General features: G+C 36.4%; 1 protein-coding gene across 1 annotated transcript; it reads right to left on the bottom strand.

The window, feature by feature from the left end:
* Positions 1-4774: 4774 nt before the first annotated feature.
* LOC128232485 (60S ribosomal protein L27a-like) lies at positions 4775-13178 on the bottom strand. Its single transcript, XM_052946059.1, has 4 exons — positions 13049-13178; positions 12406-12481; positions 6291-6462; positions 4775-4941 (listed from the first exon to the last, which is right to left on the bottom strand). Exons 3-4 carry the CDS (start codon positions 6432-6434, stop codon positions 4813-4815), a joined length of 273 nt encoding a protein of 90 aa, XP_052802019.1. The 5' UTR covers positions 6435-6462; positions 12406-12481; positions 13049-13178; the 3' UTR covers positions 4775-4812.
* Between the last annotated feature and the right edge of the window lie 198 nt (positions 13179-13376).

A 13376-nucleotide genomic window follows, 5' to 3' on the forward strand; every position in this document is an offset into this window, starting at 1 on the left:
ATTCTTTGGGTCCAGGAACTTACTTGGTATGCTAGTTGTTCATGACTAGTAGATGACCCCAATTGAATTTAAGATCAAAAGGTCAAAGGTCAAGGTAACCTTCAGGTAAAACATGATATGTTGGCGGTGACCTTAAGCTTAAAAATGGTTTCTGCTCAATCACAAAAATGGTTTCTGCTCAATCACTAAAGAACACTTGCACCCAGGAACTTCATACTTTGTATGCTAGTTGGTCATGACTAGTAGATGACCCCTATTGATTTTGAGATCACTAGGTCAAAGGTCAAGGTCACTGTGACCTTGAGGTGAAAAAACGGTTTCCGCTCAATAACTAAAGATCCTTTGAGTCCAGGAACTTCATACTTGGTATGTTTGTTGTTCATGACGAGAAGATGACCCCTATTGATTTTGATATCAAAAGGTCATAGGTCAAGGTTACCTTCAGGTAAAAAAACGATATATGTTGGCAGCTTAACAAGAACTGTCATAAGACAGCGGGCTCGACTACGCCGCTTTGACTTAGAATACAATAACGATGTAATAATACCAAATTTGGTCTCTTGATGTCAAACGTGACTAAAATTATTCGATACATAAGGTGACTTTGATGCTGCCCTACCACCAGCCCGCCCAAACAATGACGCAAGTCATTCAAATAACTTGATTTCCCAATATGAAAATGTGGTTAAGAATATACAAATTAGGGATGCACCGATACGCTCAGTATCGATACAATATCGATACAGAGTGCTGGCGATACGTAATCGATACACAAGCCGAGCGTATCGATACGAAAACACGTGTTCGGCAAAAACGTTTACTGTCCCATTATTCAGTAAAACGCTCGCTGATTGGATGCTATAAACGGTGTAACCAATCAACTTGCGTAAAACAGATCGATGTTCGTCGTTAGTCGCAACATGGCGGACGGTGAAGAAGCATTTGTATCGGGAGGTGGAGAAATACCGCTCTGAGATTGCATCTCCATTGGACACTGACCCCCAGGTAAAGTTGTGCAAATAAATATGTGTATGTATGAACAGAAGTATATTGTAGATTACTTGCATGAATCAGGGTATAAATGAGTAAAGGTATTATTATAAAATTGTAGTGTTGTTATAAATTCAGTCAAAATGTCTGCAAAATAACATATTACTATTATACATTTTACTTGTGTTATTAAAATATTCTAAAAAATAATAATTCCAGGTATGGTGGAGGAGTCATGAGAATGACTATCCTAATCTGAGCAGACTGGCCAAGCACACCCTTCATATTCCAGCCACATCTGTTGCAAGCGAGAGGGTCTTCAGTGAAGCCGGTGATGTTGTGACTGCCACCCGAAACAGACTGGCCCCAGACATGGTGGACATACTAGTGTACCTAAAGCATAACTTGTGAAGTTTTGAACTTTCCTGTCATCACGCAGCACGTTTGGTTTAGTTATAATACAGTGTTTGGTTAATTAACATTATGACTTATAAAGTTATGGCAATGGTATGCCATTATGTGTTAGACTCTTGTAAAACAGAAGCATTTTAAGTGTTGTGACTTTTATTATAAAGTAACATGCCATGTTGAATTGTTGACAGTTAAACTAATGTATATAAGTTAATGTGCTAGATTGCTAGTAGCCTAGTTCCAGTAAATGAGACAGTGTACTGTGTAGTGTTTGCAAACTTTGCATAATATTTACATTTTAAATGATTAACCTTACAAAGATGTGCCACACTCTTAATGTGTTTTGTCTAGTCACTTGTAAGTTGATGTTTTCTAGTCATTTGTTTAAGTTTCTTACCTAATTAATATATTTGACAGTTAAAATAAATATAAACCCAAACAGTTTGCTTAGTAGTAGTGTATAATTAACTTTATTCAATATCACATTATGTATCGTATTGGAAAATATCGTATCGGCCACTCTTCGTATCGATACGTATCGTATCGCGTGATGGCCGTATCGGTGCAACCCTAATACAAATATGCCTTTCAAAGGAAATAAAAAAAAATGTATATAAAAAATCAAGGGCCATAATTTGAATTTAGGCTAAAAATGGAGTTATGTTTCTTGTTGTAAGATGGTCGTAAATAATTTTGAATTTTTAAGTGCATTTAATGAACGGTAGAAAAGTTTTTTTATTAAAACCCCAACTTGCCCTTAACTTTTACTTGCCTAAAACATTAACCTAAGTCAATCAGGGGCCATAACTTGTATTAAGGATATGGAGTTATGTAACCTCATTGGGTGATGGTCCTAAACAATTGTGTGAAGTATTAAGTCAATTGAATGAAGGGTATAGAAGTTATTAAACAATATCCCAACCTGCCTTAAAACTTTAACCTAAGTTCCATAGTCAATCAGGGGCCATAATTTGTATAAAAGATAATATGGAGTTATCTAACCTCATTATGTGATGGCTCTGAACATCTGTGTGAAGTATTAAGTCAATTGAATGAATGGTATTGGAGTTTTAAGTTAAAATCCCAACTTGCCCTAGAACTTATACCTGCCCTAAAACTTTAACCTAAGTCAATCAGGGGCCATAACTTGTATTTAGGATAATATGGAGTTCTGTAACCTCATTGTGTGATGGTCCTGAAAAACTGTGTGAAGTATTAAGTCAATTGAACAAAGGATATAGAAGTTATTAATAAATATTCCAACTTGCCCTAAAACTTTAACCTAAGTTCCATAGTCAACCAGGGGCCATAATCTGTGTAAAGAATAAAATGGAGTTATCTAACCTCATCATGTGATGGCCCTGAACAACTGCATGAAGTATTAAGTCAATTGAATGTAGGGTATTGGACTTATAAGTGAAAATCCCAACTTGCCCTAAAACTTAAAACGGCACCAACGCCGACGCGAGTAGTATAGCCCACCTATTCTTCGAATAGTCGAGCTAAAAATGGTTTCTGCTCAATAACTAAAGAACGCTTGTACCCAGGAACTAAATACTTGGTATGCTAGTTAGTCATGAATTGTAGATGACTCCTATTGATTTTGAGATCAGTAGGTCAAAGGTCAAGGTCACCATGACCTTGAGGTGAAGAAGCGGTTTCCGCTCAATAACTTAAGAACAATTGCACCCAGGAACTATATACGTTGTATGCTAGTTGGTCAGGACTAGTAGATGAACCTTATTGATTTTGAGATGACTAGTTCAAAGGTCAAGGTCGCCGTAACCTAGAGGTGAAGAAACGGTTACCGTTCAGTAACTTAAGAACACTTGCACCCAGGAACTTCATACTTGGTATGCAAGCTGGTCATGACTAGTGACTAGAAGATGACCCCATTGATTTTGTGATCAGTCTGTGAGTCAAGCAGACTGCACGTCACACTTCGTTTCCGCTCAATAGATAAAGAATGCTTGCACCCAGGAACTTTATACTTGGTATGCTAGTCATATGACTAGAAGATGACCCCTATTGATTTGATATCAGTAGGTCAAAGGTCAAGGTTGCTGTGACCTCGAGGTGAAAAAACGGTACCGCTAAGTAAATAAAGAACACTTGCACCCAAGAACTTAATACTCTGTATGCAAGTTGGTCATGTAAATGATCCCGAATGATTTTGAGACCAGTAGGTCAAAGGTCAAGATCACCGTGACCTTGAGGTGAAGAAACACTTACCGCTCAGTAACTAAAGAACACTTGCACCCAGAACTTAATACTTGATATGCAAGCTGGTCATGACTAGTAGATGACCCCTATTGATTTTGTGATCAGTCTGTTAAAGGTCAAGGTTGCCGTGACCTTGAGGTGAAGAATTGAATAATGCTTGCAAACAGGAACTTCATACAATGCACTTTTTTTTCTCTTCACTATTCAGTACGTCACACTTTTTTCCACTAGTCTTTCATCACTAGTAGATGACCCCTATTGATTTTGAGATCAGTAGGTCAAAGGTCAAGGTTGCCGTGACCTTGAGGTGAAGAATTGAATAATGCTTGCAAACAGGAACTTCATACAATGCACTTTTTTTCTCTTCACTATTTAATACAGGTGAATAAACCATTCTTTACTGTTGGTTTATCTCCAGTCCAAAATATGTAAATTACAAATTTTATGTAAATCATTTTTTTCTCAGCTACGACCACACAATAGGCGAGACCAGCGCTTTTTCAAAAAAAGCAATCTCTAGTTGGTAATTTATGTAATTAAAAGGTGACTACATGCAAGTTACTCCACCAATATGGCTGGTTATCAAACTTGTCAAAGGAACTATGTCCATACACATTATGACCAAATTTGGTGATGATTAAAAAGGCTTCTGAATTAATTGACCAGACATGCAAATTTAAGATCATAAATTAAAGGAAAATAACTCTCGAGTGACTAAAGCGATATGGCTGGTTACTGCAATTGTCAAAGATATCCTGCCCATACACTTTATGACCAAATTTGGTGATGATTGGACAAAGCCTTATAAGTTATAAATCGACCATCATATTGGACACTGCCTGCCCGAACACCACAGGTACAACTAAAATATGTCCCAGTCATTGAAATTGTGAAAAAAATAATTTTGCATCAACCATTCTTTTGTGCCTTAAAAATGTGTACAAACCTTAGAATAGTAATTAATCAACTTAACTTCTATATCAAACTTGTCCATGAGTCTTTTTTAATTGTACTAGAATTCTGCAAATCAGATCTGTTGCCTGACAGGAATACCCATCATTGTTTTACTGAAAATCACCTATATCCTCACTGACCAAACAGCAATGCTTTCAATATTATTCTTAAAAAGTGGAACAGTAAAAATACTTCAGATATTTTTTCTTTTATTTTTTCCCCCTCAAATACAGTCTATGCGACAAGAACACATGCGCCACCAGCCTGTCGGATCTTCTTCTGGGCAGACTGGCTGAAAAACTTGGCCTTGACAATCACAGGCTGCTTGGGGAGGTGGCCCTTGCCCAGAACCTTGTAGTAACCCTACAAAAAAGCCAATACAGTATAGGGGCTCAGCCAAATGACAACATTGAGGTATGTTCCTAGTGTCTGTTCAATAAGAAGTATATTTTTCTTCAATACCAAAGTGGCTGGATTGTTTTCAGCCACTGCTCAAGAAGGTAAAAAGGCCCGGAATATTGATACAATATAATGTCATAATGATGATGTAGAAGAGTTGCAGTAAGTTGCAAATAGGTGCCTAGAAAATATGATCCGGGGATGCAGGTTTTTACGTCAGGCGATTTCCCTGCATAATCTGCTCTTTGAGAGGATTTAATTGCAATAGTTGGGCCCATTGACTAACATGATCACAGGGACTTCTGATGAGAAAGTTATCAATATAATTGCATCAGAATAGGTTTTTATCACCATGTAACTGTATGACAGGGATAACTAGTCAACATCATTGCAATCTGGTATTGACAACTTTTTTAATTCTATTGTATATCAAAAGAGTATTTTTTTACTTGAGGGATTGCTATAGCAATATATCATATTAGCATCTTTAAATGATTCATGTCAACAACAGCAGCTTGTGCATTCTCTGTGTCGACAGTAAACTGTTTTGCTAACATACACTTCAACTTGGAAGTTGACCAAGGGACATGCCAAATAAGTATAAAAGCATGTATGATGCACTTGCAAGTTGTGTACATATGAATAATTGTTTTAAAATCCTTACAAAATTTCAACTTTAAAGTTATGGCCAACAGGGCAGTGTTTTGCCTGATGCCCAAAAGTCAACTATGGCTTATCATTATTTCACATTCAATTTCCAAAAAGCAGACAAGCTTAAAAAGGAAAAACAGATATGTGCAAAGCTCAGAGAAGGTACATCAAATGCAGTGTAAATACTAAAATAATCTATAAATCTTTCAATACAAATCAGTACATAAACTATTGCTTTAGAGGTAGGTTTTTGTCACCAGACTAACTGTATGACAGGAATAACTAGTCAACATCATAAGCAATCTGGAATTGGATTTCAAATACACATTTAAATAACTGCACAATAATGCCAATGAATCCACGGCTACTATAAAAATGTGAATATCTTAGAATTTTCTTTCTAAACATAAACAACACCACAATTTAAATAAATTGAAAAGCATTTACCATGCATAGCTTCAGACTTGAATATTAATTGGATATACATAATAAATTAGTAATAAGTCTTTAATTCTTCGTTATAATTGCTTCAGAGTAGGTTTCTGTCACCATGAAACTGTATGACAGGGATAACTATTTGACATCATAAGCAATCTGGTAATGGTCTCTCTTAATGATGTTAAAGTAATGCAAAATAACTAGTGCTTGACTTAAGTACGTACTGATCTGACTACATCAATGACGGGGGCCTTGTCTGTAGAATTGGCGTATTTCTCGCGGGTCTGTTCTGACACAAGGGACCAAAGTTTGTCCAGGTTCAGTGTAGGGCAGAAGAACTTGTTCTGTGTCTTGTGGAAATACCTCATACCAACTTTACCGAAGTATCCAGGATGGCTGAAATACATGGAAATATCTACATTTATTCAGTTTACACAATGAGTCCTTTTACGTTGTTTAAACTTTCAAAAATGTCTGGACGTAAGAGGTAGACTTAAGCAAGAGTGCCTAAACTCCGAAGACAATCCACATTGCTTTACCACTGCTTCATATGAATACAGAGTCAAAGGACCGAGCATCCCAAGCAAAGAAGTGGAATGTCAAGATCACTGCTTCTGCTTTTAAGTGTACAAACATTGCCTCAGCCTGACGTGCTGTTTTCACCATAGTATAGTATGACAGCAATAAATTGTTACATCAAAGGCAATACTTATACTTTATTTGACATTAACATGATGGCAATCACAGCATCACCACTCCATATTAAAACTTCATAGAATAAGATGTTGCATGCATTACCTTCCATGCACTACCAAAGATACTGCAGACATTCATCACAGATATTTTAACAGTGTTCGACACTAACAGGATCCAGAAAATCCCAAAGTTCAAGGAGGAACTACTTAGGCTAAACAGGAATTTCTATGGAATGCAACAGATATCCATTTAATGTATCTAAAACAATATTACTTCACATGGAAACTGGACAATTCTAACCACTAAGATAAAATAATAGGAAATGTCTGGACGTAAGAGGTAGACTTAAGCAAGAGAGCCTAAACTCCGAAGACAGTCCACATTGCTTTACCACTGCTTCATATGAATACAGAGTCAAAGGACCAAGCATCCCAAGCAAAGCAGGGAACACAATATGGACAAGAAGGTGATACCATTCTTTGAACATCTACAAGGTAAATCTTGATAATCGTTCTATTCCATGCCCCAGCCTGACGCGCTGTTTCCACCACATAACAATATGACAGAGTTAACTTGTTACATCATTGGCATTGAAATCCAACATCCACAGACTAACCAAGGACAGTTATGGTTGAATGAACAATGTCCTATTTTGTTCTGGTCACTAAAAATGAGTTTTAAAAAGACATTTATAAAATATTTCAGTACTATTTTTTAGTCCTTTTACCTGAATTTCCAAGAACTTGAGAAAAATATCCACTAAATGTATCTATAACAATATTTCCTATAACAGTGGGGAAACTGGACAATTCTAACAAAGTAGATCAAATAGAAGGAAATGTCTGGACATAAGAGGTAGACTTAAGCAAGAGTGCCTAAACTCCGAAGACAGTCCACATTGCTTTACCACTGCTTCATATGAATACAGAGTCAAAGGACCAAGCATCCCAAGCAAAGAAGTGGAATGTCAAGAGCAATTTTATGTGTACAAACATTGCCTCAGCCTGACGTGCTGTTTTCACCATAGTACAGTATGACAGCAATAAGTTGTTACATCAAAGGCAAACTTCACTGTATTTGACATTAACATGACCGCAAACACAGCATCACCACTCCATATTAAAACTTCATTAAAAGATGTTGCATGCATTTCCTTCCATGCACTACCAAAGATACTGCAGACATTCATCAGAGATATTTCAACAGTGTTCAACACTAAAAACAGGATCCAGAAAATCCCAAAGTTGAAGGAGGGACTCCTCGACGGGAATTCCTGTGGAGTGCAATCAATATCCATTCAAAGCATCTAAAACAATATTACGATAGTGTGGAAACTGGACAATTCTAACCACCAAGATAAAATAGAAGGAAATGTCTGGACTTAAAGAGGTAGACTTAAGAAGCAAGAGTCCCTAAACTCCGAAGACGGTCCACATTGCTTTACCACTGCTTCATATGAATACAGAGTCAAAGGACCAAGCATCCCAAGCAAAGCAGGGGACACAATATGGACATTGAAGAAGGTGATACCATTCTTTTAACATCTACAAGGTAAATCTTGATAATCGTTCTATTCCATGCCCCAGCCTGACGCGCTGTTTTCACCACATAACAATATGACAGAGTTTACTTGTTACATCATTGGCATTGAAATCCAACATCCACAGACTAACCAAGGACAGTTATGGTTGAATGAACAATGTCCTATTTTGTTTTGGTCACTTAAAATGAGTAAAAGACATTTATAAAATATTTTCACTACTATTTTTTATTCCTTTTACCTGAATTTCCAAGAACTTGAGAAAAATATCCACTAAATCTATGACAATATTTCCTATAAAAATGAGGAACCTGGACAATTCTAACAAAGTAGATCAAATAGAAGGAAATGTCTGGACATAAGAGGTAGACTTAAGCAAGAGTGCCTAAACTCCGAAGACAGTCCACATTGCTTTACCACTGCTTCATATGAATACAGAGTCAAAGGACCAAGCATCCCAAGCAAAGCAGTGGAATGTCAAGAGCAATTTTATGTGTACAAACATTGCCTCAGCCTGACGTGCTGTTTTCACCATAGTACAGTATGACAGCAATAAGTTGTTACATCAAAGGCAATACTTCACTGTATTTGACATTAACATGACCGCAAACACAGCATCACCACATTGTATTAAAACTTCATTATAAGATGTTGCATGCATTTCCTTCCATGCACTACCAAAGATACTGCAGACATTCATCAGAGATATTTCAACAGTGTTCAACACTAAAAACAGGATCCAGAAAATCCCAAAGTTGAAGGAGGGACTCCTCGACGGGAATTCCTGTGGAGTGCAATCAATATCCATTCAAAGCATCTAAAACAATATTACGATAGTGTGGAAACTGGACAATTCTAACCACCAAGATAAAATAGAAGGAAATGTCTGGACTTAAAGAGGTAGACTTAAGAAGCAAGAGTCCCTAAACTCCGAAGACGGTCCACATTGCTTTACCACTGCTTCATATGAATACAGAGTCAAAGGACCAAGCATCCCAAGCAAAGCAGGGGACACAATATGGACATTGAAGAAGGTGATACCATTCTTTTAACATCTACAAGGTAAATCTTGATAATCGTTCTATTCCATGCCCCAGCCTGACGCGCTGTTTTCACCACATAACAATATGACAGAGTTTACTTGTTACATCATTGGCATTGAAATCCAACATCCACAGACTAACCAAGGACAGTTATGGTTGAATGAACAATGTCCTATTTTGTTTTGGTCACTTAAAATGAGTAAAAGACATTTATAAAATATTTTCACTACTATTTTTTATTCCTTTTACCTGAATTTCCAAGAACTTGAGAAAAATATCCACTAAATCTATGACAATATTTCCTATAACAATGAGGAACCTGGACAATTCTAACAAAGTAGATCAAATAGAAGGAAATGTCTGGACATAAGAGGTAGACTTAAGCAAGAGTGCCTAAACTCCGAAGACAGTCCACATTGCTTTTCACTGCTTCATATGAATACAGAGTCAAAGGACCAAGCATCCCAAGCAAAGCAGTGGAATGTCAAGAGCAATTTTATGTGTACAAACATTGCCTCAGCCTGACGTGCTGTTTTCACCATAGTACAGTATGACAGCAATAAGTTGTTACATCAAAGGCAATACTTCACTGTATTTGACATTAACATGACGGCAAACACAGCATCACCACATTGTATTAAAACTTCATTATAAGATGTTGCATGCATTTCCTTCCATGCACTACCAAAGATACTGCAGACATTCATCACAGATATTTCAACAGTGTCCATCACTAAAAACAGGATCCAAAAAATCCCAAAGTTCAAGGAGGGACTCCTAGACGGGAATTCCTGTGGAATGCAATCAATATCCATTCAATGCATCTAAAACAATATTACGATAGTGTGGAAACTGGACAATTCTAACCACCAAGATAAAATAGAAGGAAATGTCTGGACGTAAGAGGTAGACTTAAGCAAGAGTGCCTAAACTCCGAAGACGGTCCACATTGCTTTACCACTGCTTCATATGAATACAGAGTCAAAGGACCAAGCATCCCAAGCAAAGCAGGGGACACAATATGGACAAGAAGGTGATACCATTCTTTTAACATCTACAAGGTAAATCTTGATAATCGTTCTATTCCATGCCTCAGCCTGACGTGCTGTTTTCACCACATAACAATATGACAGAGTTAACTTGTTACATCATTGGCATTAAATCCAACATCCACAGACTAACCAAGGACAGATATGGTTGAAGGAACAATGCCCTATTTTGTTCTGGTCAGTAAAAATGAAAAAGACAACATTTACAGTACAATTTTTTTATTCCTTTACCTTAATTTTCACAAACTTGTAAAAATATCCATTAAGTGCATCTATAACAATATTACCTGGACAGTGTGGAAACTGCACAGTTCTAACATCTTTGATAAAATAGAAGGAAATGTCTGGACATAAGAGGTAGACTTAAGCAAGAGTGCCTAAACTCCGAAGACAGTCCACATTGCTTTACCACTGCTTCATATGAATACAGAGTCAAAGGACCAAGCATCCCAAGCAAAGCAGGGGACACAATATGGACATTGAAGAAGGTGATACCATTCTTTTAACATCTACAAGGTAAATCTTGATAATCGTTCTATTCCATGCCTCAGCCTGACGTGCTGTTTTCACCACATAACAATATGACAGAGTTAACTTGTTACATCATTGGCATTAAATCCAACATCCACAGACTAACCAAGGACAGATATGGTTGAAGGAACAATGCCCTATTTTGTTCTGGTCAGCAAATATGAAAAAGACAACATTTACAGTACAATTTTTTATTCCTGTACCTTAATTTTCACAAACTTGTAAAAATATCCATTAAGTGCATCTATAACAATATTACCTGGACAGTGTGGAAACTGCACAGTTCTAACATCTTTGATAAAATAGAAGGAAATGTCTGGACATAAGAGGTAGACTTAAGCAAGAGTGCCTAAACTCCGAAGACAGTCCACATTGCTTTACCACTGCTTCATATGAATACAGAGTCAAAGGACCAAGCATCCCAAGCAAAGCAGTGGAAAGTCAAGAGCAATTTTATGTGTACAATTGCTTCAGCCTGACCTGCTGTTTTCACCATAGTACAGTATTAAGTTGCTACATTGCAAAGGCAATACTTCACTGTATTTGACAGCAACTTGATGGCTAGTTCTGGCTTCCATAACTTTAATGTTGATATTTATTTTTTTGATGTTTACAACACATTAAAGTTAAGGCGTAACCCCCATAGTAAAGTCAACCAGAATCAATTGTGTGTGATTATTCAATGCAATCACATGTACATGATGACGTCGATGGATTCTATTTATAGCATCGGATTCACATTGTTCATTTAGTTGAATCCAATTTCAGTAAGGCTGAAAATATCTTTTCATAAGTAAAAACAATTTATTTATTCCAAATTTGTTATTAGTTATTTACTTTATAACAGCAAAATAAACACTACATTTGTGAGGTCAAATATAGGTCACATGGGTATTTTCTGAAAATCTTGGGGTCACGTGATTAAATTTGAACACAACTATGACCTAGTTAAGGAATGCTTGTAATAGGATTTATTAAAATGCTAAATCAACTATCTTTAAAGCGTTTTTTGGTTTTGAAAATGTGTTTGTGAACTACATTTTACTTCATTTACCTGAGGATACAGTTATTTTGTCTGTACAATGCATACAAGTGAAATAACAGCGTGACATAAAAATGTCACGAATTCTGGGAGGGTTTGGATATGGCGTTCTCTTCAGCGAACACATCCAAAAAGGTAATATATAACGTGTTCGCTGAAGATTTTTAGCTACTTGATGGCCAAAACAACATTTTTTCTCCACATTAAAACTAAAAGCAAAAATGTTGCACATATTTCCTTCCATGCACTAAGTAAGTTACTTCAGACATCCAACACAAACATTTCATTTCCCAATGAATTATGCAATTAATATTAAATATGAAAAGATGACAGAATTACACAGCATCACTATGTGTTCACAGATATGTGCTGCACAACCAACTCATCTTTCCGTTGCATATTTTCCATAACGGCAAAAAAATGGCGCAGTTTACTCACTATTTATCAAAGTTGATTCTGTGATGGTGCTGGCCACCAGCGTTACCACGACCACCAGGATGTTTCCTGTGTTTACCTGTAAGTAACAATTCTTAGTTTTATATTTAATTTAAAGTAATTTTATTATTCTGTTTCGAAATAAATAAAGAAATGGTGCTTTTCACTCATAAAAGCACACCAATATTAATATAGCACAGACATCCTGTCCATCTTCACAATTAAACTGAAATGAAAATCAGTACCAACTTCATTTGAATGGCGGCTTTATTCCATTGACTAAACAGGCAACTTAGCATCGGCACTATATGTTGCATTTCAATTCTTCAGAGCAGTTAAAGAGCAAGTTTCAAGCCATGCTTGTAAAATGCACTACAAACTCGGGATAGGATCTCAAATAATCTATTCAATGAATTGTCCCAAGTATTAACAGTCGCTTATTTGTGAAATTACTGTTTACATGCTCATATTCAACATAAGGACGATGATGAATATTTTATCATTAATGCAGAACATTATTATAGAAACGCGCTTTCAGTATTTAATTTGTCCAACAATGATTAAAAATATGTCAACAGAAAAATGTATTTCATTGGAGGCTTTTCTTACAACGGGTAGAACAATTATAAATGTAGAAATCACATACCAATACGTCCGTGGCCATGACTTACATGACCACGAAGCTTTCTGGTCTTCTTTTTACTTGTGGTCTGAAAAAGAAACACTAGCTGTCACCTTTACAACACTGCACTGAAGGACCAAAATTCAAATACATTATATTAACATTTAAGATGTATAACAAGTACTATAACTTTAGAGGCAATATAGATTAATACAATGTGTGTCTTTAATTTGAATAAAATATAAAAAATATCATTAAATAAAGCAGATTCATATCGATTTTAGTCACGTTTAGTATTTTAGCAGCTCACCATTTTGTATACAGGAAGTAAGAGACCGGAAGTAGATGTGCC

Source organism: Mya arenaria, chromosome 4, assembly GCF_026914265.1.
Source record: "Mya arenaria isolate MELC-2E11 chromosome 4, ASM2691426v1".
Taxonomy (NCBI): Eukaryota; Metazoa; Mollusca; class Bivalvia; order Myida; family Myidae; genus Mya; species Mya arenaria.

What these genes read in the sequence shown, in the direction of transcription:
- LOC128232485 (XM_052946059.1), bottom strand. Translation starts at nt 6,434, where the DNA reads ATGAGGTATTTCCACAAGACACAGAACAAGTTCTTCTGCCCTACACTG. An exon ending in TCATTGATGTAGTCAGATCA is followed by an intron (nt 4,942 to 6,290) that starts GTACGTACTTAA and finishes GCTTTTTTGTAG; the next exon opens with GGTTACTACAAGGTTCTGGG.